Here is a 7,907-nt window from a genome sequence, read left to right as displayed (position 1 = left end):
AAAACCAGGAAGACAAACTGGAGGTCTCAAAACGGTAGTAAAAAAAAACAAGCATATAGTACATTCATTGATGACGTAACGGTGGCTACATGCGCTCTATGGTCTGTGCTTTCGCAACCACTTATGCGAGGTCCCTGGAGAAATCTTTGGGGTCACAGGAGGGTCAAGAGGATTTATTTCACATGCTAAAAAGTGCCAGATGGAGAAATAAAGCTCTAACACACAAACTGTTCAGACATAAAGCTTTTATTCATGTAAACTTTACCCAATGCAACAAGGTCATAAAACAGCTAAACAAACACCTGTCGGGGAGCTGTGACATCACAGCCGCCCATCAGGAGAGAGGCGGATAATTAACCTGAAAACAATGAAACAGCACCAGCAGTGGCCAACAGACAGTTATTGGCTCTGATCGTAGCTTCAGAAGCAAGAAGCGAGCAAACAGTGGAAGAACAGCAGGAGGCGGGGTCTCAGGCGAGGAGGCGGAGTTTCAGAGGAAGGCGTCACACCACTCCCTCAAACACTGAGTGCAGGATCCAGCCTGACGGGAGTTCGCTCCTGAGGCGTCTTTCAGCCACTCGGTGAACATCTCAGGGTCTTTCTTCAACAGCAGGAACTGACCCAGAACCACGTAGGCCTGAAAACACAAGACAGTACACAAAAAAATACATTAAAGGGATAGTTTGGATTTTTTGAAGTGGGGCTGTATGAATTAGGCTACTTCTCAATACTAAAGAAAAAGTAAAAAAAAAAAAAACTGTAAAAAAAGGACCAAAAAAATGTATTTGAACAATTTGACAACTTTATATGAAGATTTTAAAACTTCAATAATTGATCATAAAAATAATCCTTATTTTAACCCAAACTTATTCAGCTCTATCTTTAGTCAAAATTAATTATGTCTGATGCTAACTCAAAATTAAATTTGAATTTTAAAGTTGAAATCTTGAAGATCTCAGTTTCGTTCTCTTTGGCGGTGCCTATAGTGATAAACAGTAACTGCCGAAGCACACTTCCCAGATATCCAGACAGTGTCGCATGTGTGACGTCCAGGGTTGGCTCCGGTTGTAACTCTTGATTTTCCTCACTGACGGTCGCTTTCCTTTTTAGACTGTTTGCTTCATCTGAGCGTCGAATTTGTTTCTATATTCGTATCTGTAGTCATCGATCTTTTCTTTGTTTGTTCAGCCATAGTAGATTACTGTTAACTCGCAACACTTGCAGAGACTGGAAAAGCAGCCGCTTTACACACAAGTGTGTCAGTTGCGTTAGCTCCGCCTACCCTCTCTGGCAGACCAAACACTGCTGGGTGATGGAAAACGCGTCACTAACTGGGCACCGCTTGTGATTTTCTCCGCGAAAGTCGCCACAGACACCCAGTCCGTTCATCAGTGGGCCATAGGCTCAATCACCACTGTGTTACCTCATTCGATGTTAGATAGTGACTTAACAGACATTTATTTAGATGAAAATCTGCAAGATTATTATTTTAAAGACAATGCAGAAAATAATACTCAGACTGATCAATAATTAAAATGATTGGTTATCTACCTGCCATAATGAAGGCAACGATTATTTAATTAATCATTTCAAAAACATTTTTTCTCTCATCATGTCCTCACGAGACTGTTTTTGTGTTGTGACTGTGACCACTGTGGGGGCATTGCAGACACTTTGCAGTACCGACGTGACGTTAAAGTGTGTTTGTGTGTGCTTTCTGCACCTTGTCGAAGCCCTGTTGTTCCAGCTTCTTCCCCAGAACATCTCCAATACCCGACAGAGCCGTCACTGATTTGTCTCCCATTGGTTCGCCGACAAAATCACGGTGCTTCTGAGACGTGGTCGACATCCTGCTGGATATCATAGAGATATTGTAGAGATACATAGAGATTATCATCAGAGATAACTGATCTCAGGTTCAGTTATTAATCATTCATTTGAATGAATTCCGCCAAACCCATAAAGCTATGGAAATAGGTATATAGTTCTGCTTATGTGGTGCTCTCTTGCTTTTCTCTGATTTGTCCAACAACAAATATTACTTACATTATAGAGGCAAAAAACTACTTGTCATTCTTATTTCAAACTTATATTTTTTTCTACTGTGTATTATAGGTCAGATTAAATAATTATTGTAGGCCTTCATATCTAGTGGTGGGGAAGTATTCATATATAATTTTACTAATAAAAGGTCAAATATGTGATAATACCAGTAAAATGAAGTTATCGTATGAAAAATAATTGTGTTTTACTTTCTTAGCTATTGTTTTGGGGAGTGAAAACTTGTAATCTGTAAAGTAACTAAAGCTGTCAGACAAAGTTAGTGTAGAAGCAGAAAGATATTAAAGGAAATACTCAACGTACAAGTGTGTTACATTTGTACTTGAGTGTAATACATCCACCACTGTTCAGATGTGACTGTTTTACATCAGCTAACAGCTCTGATTAATTAACTACTGATTAATGCTTGTTTGTGTCATTTTTTTCATTTGAATAAAAAAAATGGATTAAAGCAGCTGCTGGAGTCTCACAGTGAAACCAGTAAAACCAGTGAGACCAGCTTATGGCGGAGCCAGACTGCAGGTTTATGCTGGACTCTGCTGGTCCAGGGATAACCCGGTTCAGAGAGAGTGTTCACCTTCTGGTCTGGACCGGCTGAACGTGGACCGGGTTCACGTGCGGGAGGATCAGACGGGTTCAGACAGGCAGACAGACAGACAGACGCTAACGATACAGAGACAAACAGTTTAAACTTCAACACAACTCCTAGAAACCGAAGTGAAACCCCACAATTTAATCAAATAAGTTACCTTTTAAAAGGCAGAGCAGTTTGACCCACCTGAGCTCAGAAAACACACCAAACTTAACGACCAACCCGCAGGAAAACTTTCCTCTGTTACTGGGGGCGTTTTATTCTGAAACCCGGAAATACTAGTGTCATTGCCTGACGCTATGTTGCCTACGTCGTGACGCAAACAGTACAAAGATGGTTTGTTCTTAAGATAAGTCACTCAGAATAAATTACACATCACTTTTAGCCAGTGGGGCTAAAGTTGCGCGAGCGTCAAAGTGAGACGTCTTCCTCTTTGTTAGACAATCTATACATGGTCCCCGCCCCCTGATTATCAAGTTCCCTCCCCATCAACTTCAATGCTGTCAAAGTTTTCAGTGGGCGGGGCTGTGTGTTGTCCTCCGACTACATGCCAGGTGTTTGCCACTCTCTGCAGGATCAGCTTCATCGACCCGTCCCTCTCTTTGCTTCTCATCCCAGTTGTGTTTTTTGTAGAGTCATGGCGACGCCACTCACCGACCAGGAGAAGCAGAGACAGATCAGTGTCAGGGGCATTACCGGGCTGGGAGACGTAGCGGAGATACGCGACGCACCGGGACTACTACTTCGCTTTCGCTCACACCGTCAGGGACCACTTGGTGGGCCGCTGGATCCGCACCCAGCAGTATTACTACGAGAAGGACCCCAAGGTATGAGCAGCAGGAGCCGGCAGAGAAAAAATGCTGAACTCCGCTGAAAAATATACCTCTTTTATATATATTAATATAAGTATCTATAAATGTGATGAAGGTGAAAACATGACCTATTTTACTTTGGGATGTTTAAGTACCAGTCAAACATTCGGCATGCATTTAACCTGATTTGAGTTACTTATTTTACACAGAAGACAAATCTAAAAACGTTGTGTCTTGCTATTGAAAACTCCTGCGGTGGAACGGACACAGCAATGCGAACCTGTTATATAGATATTACATTACATTACATTACATAGAAATAGCGTCGTGTTTGATGTGTTTTCGATGTGCCGACTTTAGCAGAGTATCGTATCAGTCTCAAATATACCTTTACGGTCTTGTCTTAGTTGCACATTTTCACAGAACAGTAGGGCAATGTTAAATCACAACCATTTAAATAGGAGTTTGGTTTGATCAGAGCTGTATCTTTGGTATTTTGCTGAATCACTGTTTTGCAGTTCGGATTTCGAGTAATTCTGTGCATTAAGTAATTAATTTGATATTGTGAACGTTTATTCAGGAAGATGCATCATGTAAGCAAAATATAAAACAACATAATAATTTTAACTTTAACAAAACCTGAACAAATTTGTCTATAAAATGTAGAGAGCACAAGTATGAGGTAGTATGAAATACAAATACTCAAAGTAAGTACCTAAAAAGTGCAGTAATTAAGTTCATGTACCTAGCTACTTTGAATGATTATGTTTTAGTGCAGGTGTTGTCTTATCATTTCATCATATTTTGTTGTGTTGTGATACAGACATTTTCCCTGCTCGGTGATCTGAGCTGCTCAACAATCAGAGAATTAAAAGTGATCTAGACGTGATTAATCAAATCTTAAGACTTATTTTCATCAAGAAATGATCTAAAACTTCATCTTGGGTTTACTCCTTTAGATGTGATATTGATTGAGTGATTCCAGCCTGATGGATTTTTCAGATCACTCCAGATCACTATGATATGGTATAATAATTATGTTGAGTCTTTAAATTATCAGTGCTAGTCGTTAGGATTGTTTGATTGTCTGTACGGATGGATGTCACATTGTCCGGATGCCTCACAAACGCTGACTCAGGGTCTGTGCTGCTGTTTGTCCTCAGAGGGTTTATTATCGCTGCAGAACACCATGATCAAGCTGGGCCTTCAGAACGCCTGCGATGAGGCAATCTAACAGGTAATTACACGAGTGGCTATTTGTACCTTACACAATAAAATAACACACCATCACAAGTGTGACTGCAAAACACCAACACACACACAGCGGAGCATGAAGCTTTAAAATCTGATAGGAGATCGAGGAGGATGCTGGTCTTGGCAACGGAGGACTGGGTCGACTGGCAGGTACGGAGCCTTGTTAACAGTTATTACATGTATGTGTAAATATGTCCTACTTTTGCTCTTCCCACTATTGGTGTAAGGAAATCTGCAATAAACAAACGGGAATGTGTTTCTCAACTTTCAAATAACTACTCTGTGATGGTTTTAAGTCCGCAGTTTATTGGTTAATTAAGGTTTAGTATATTGAGAGCAGAGTGAAGGTTGAGTGCAGTCCAGATTTAACAATCTCGAATTGTACTTAAATAAATTTTACTTTGTGTCTTTAAACAACTGGTAAGTTTACACTGGACAAGAAAACACTTTAGCTTGTACTCAGCCTCAGTACTTGTCACAGCCAGCCTTGACTATTGGTGGGGGCTGTGGTCGAATAGTGCTTTTTGGTTAGGAAGGTTGCTAACGGAGTGAAACGACCCGGACGTGTTAAAGTGTCAGCCATGAGGAGCTGCATTGCTTCCTTTATTATCTCCTTTAGCATAGGTTACACTGGAGCATCCTGTACAAAGGGACAGAAGAAAATAATGACCCACAATTCCTGGTGGCCTCAACATTTAAAGTGACATACCTCAGAAAAAGACACGATCAACATGACAGGAGATAGTAGATGTTGTATTTGAATACCAACTTGACTGGATTTAACAGTTATTTTTAAACAATCAAACTTATTATTCATTTGGGTAAATACTAGAGGAGGGTTGGAAATGTGCTGAATATGACAACCATTTCTCTTTACCCTTGGCAAGTTATTTTCCTGTTTTATTTAATCCCCACCTCCAATTAATCAATTAATCAATAAATCAAACTCTATTTGTGTTGATGGGCCGTACTGCTTCACACACTGTGCGCTCTTTGTAGTCCATCATGGGTAGATTGTAGTTTTTTACTCAACAGAACCACGTGACATCAGTCACATCCTTCCAGTGTAAGTGCAGTCGGATTCTCTGAGCACCGCAGTCAACTTTTCCTTTCTCCCTCTCACATCTTTCCATGACCTCGCAACGTTTTCCATCGAGGTCCAGGAAAAGTGGTTAGGAAAAGACAGGAGGTAGTTTTTTTGGACTTTTCAACCGCAGTTTTTTCCACAGACTGTGTAAAAGAATTAGAGGTGGTCTCCAGTTCGGAAAGGGACACTAATGCACCACTGACACCGACTCCACTGGTTGCAAAAATAAGTCTGAATTTATTGAAGTCTATGACAAATGACCCTACTACTCACTTCAACTATATTTAGCAATGTTTATTGATTTTCAGTTTTCCATCAAAGTACATTTGTTTGCAGCACACATTTATAATGAAAACGTGAACAAACCTAGTGCAGCTGTAATATATATAATTACAATTTAAAAAAAAACAAACAAACAAAAAACAATCCATCCTGCCACCCAACCCACCCTATCCCACTCATCTGGCCCTCCCTGTCCCTTCTTCACAACCGCGCCCCATTTGACCCCCTTTGGTCTAGATCTATGTACGGAGTTGTTGTAGTAAAATGTAGTACCATGTACAATGTTCAAGGATAATTGTCAAGAAATCAATTCATAGAAAAAGACAGGAAGCAATTAGACAAACTGTTAATTAAATAAATGAGTAGAAAGCAAAAGTTTAAAAGTAAATACAAACAAAATAATTAAATGGGGTGAACTTCAATAAAACATATATCTATACACATAAAGAAGACACTGCAACTTTAGTCTTCCTTAGTAAGTGTGATTTGTAAGCTCTCATAGTACTCTTAAAAAAGGTAAAAAAGTAAGTTTTGCAAAAAGCCTCTGAGGCTGCATCTGATTTTCTCCAGTTTCAGAAACTGCATAGTGTCTCTAATCCATCTCGTACAGCGAGGAGGTGCTGGTTCCTTCCAGGACATAAGAACAAGGTGTCTGGCTTTTAAGGCGGTAAATGCTATGAGGACATAATTGTGCGTTCGATTTATACTCGGAAGTCGGAATTCGTAACTGAGAATGACATCACACCAGAGTTGAAATTTCCTACTGGGACTGGGAAAGTCCGACTTCTGAGTACAAATGGAATGCACCATAAGCTTTGCCCTTAGCGATTTGAGTTTCAGGGGTAAATCCAAACAGGGCACATATGGGGTTGGGAGGTATGTCTTTCTGAAACATCATAGTATAGGCACTAAAAATGCGGGTCCAAAATGAGCTAAGGTTGGGCCAGAACCACATGTGTACATGTGTATGTAGTCCGCTGGTTGACCTTTACAGCGAGGACATGAGGAGTCTACGTTGGGGAAGATTTTCACTAGCCTTGCTCTGGTCAAGTGTGCTCTAAAACAAGCGCATATTAAAGAACTTAATTTAAATTGACTACAGGCATACTCCACTTGCACCCAGGTCTGAGTGAGAGAAGACGAAGAGGGAGAAGTGCTGTTTGCTGTGTTGGAGTACAGAAAGCGCTGCTCAGTGCTATCTAAAAGATTGTCATGGCTGAAGATCCTCTCTCCCTCTTCGTCTTCTCTCACTCCTCTCTCCTTCTTCCTGCAACAACTGCGGTCTCGCACAAGATTTCAGCGCGAGACCTCTCTGTGAGCAAGACTTGGTTACAGACAACAACAGAGAGCATAAGGTAAAGTAGCATGGCTGCCACAGTGTTGTCAGACACTTATTATAACGATCTGAGCCTCAGTCAGTCAGTAGCAAAAACAAACGCTTTTAGTGGCTGTATATTGGCTTATGCCCCGTGCCCCGTTTAGTTACATTGTTACATATTCATTTCGCGGGTGCCGGCCGGTGCTCCCTCCCTGAAATAGGGTAGGTTGAAAAATCCCGAAGTTATCATTTAATATTACATGCCCAGAAATAATAGATAAAATTAGACAGTGCCAGTCTCTGTTTTTAAGGTCTTTAAAGGGCTCTCTTTAATTCTATGTGGTTTACCATTCCAGATAAATGACATTAGGCTCCTCACCATTGAATTAAAGAAAGACTTTTTAATCAGACATTTTGGCAATACAATAATTTTATTGAGGTTAATTCTGCCGTCTATGGATAGTGGGAGGTTTGCCCATCTAGTCATAAATTTCAGTTCTT

At 40.5% G+C, this 7,907-nt stretch overlaps 1 protein-coding gene across 6 annotated transcripts; it reads right to left on the bottom strand.

Annotated features, from left to right (window-relative positions):
- Positions 1–230: 230 nt before the first annotated feature.
- Positions 231–2,916, bottom strand: LOC138588602 (barrier-to-autointegration factor-like). Of its 6 annotated transcripts, none has more exons than XM_069658815.1 (4): positions 2,840–2,916; positions 2,639–2,724; positions 1,724–1,853; positions 231–637 (listed from the first exon to the last, which is right to left on the bottom strand). In XM_069658815.1, exons 3-4 carry the CDS (start codon positions 1,847–1,849, stop codon positions 491–493), a joined length of 273 nt encoding a protein of 90 aa, XP_069514916.1. In that variant the 5' UTR covers positions 1,850–1,853; positions 2,639–2,724; positions 2,840–2,916; the 3' UTR covers positions 231–490. The 6 variants fall into 6 exon arrangements, with proteins under 6 accessions (XP_069514916.1, XP_069514918.1, XP_069514917.1 ...); XM_069658817.1 differs by having other exon boundaries at positions 1,724–1,850; XM_069658816.1 differs by having other exon boundaries at positions 2,811–2,906.
- Positions 2,917–7,907: the final 4,991 nt, after the last annotated feature.

This window comes from Semicossyphus pulcher, unplaced genomic scaffold, assembly GCF_022749685.1.
Source record: "Semicossyphus pulcher isolate SPU_LCO1_2020_fin unplaced genomic scaffold, fSemPul1.0.p SCAF_12, whole genome shotgun sequence".
Classification (NCBI taxonomy): Eukaryota; Metazoa; Chordata; class Actinopteri; order Labriformes; family Labridae; genus Semicossyphus; species Semicossyphus pulcher.
The sequence above is the reverse complement of the archived record's forward strand: the minus strand, read 5'-3'. Positions and strand labels throughout refer to the sequence as shown.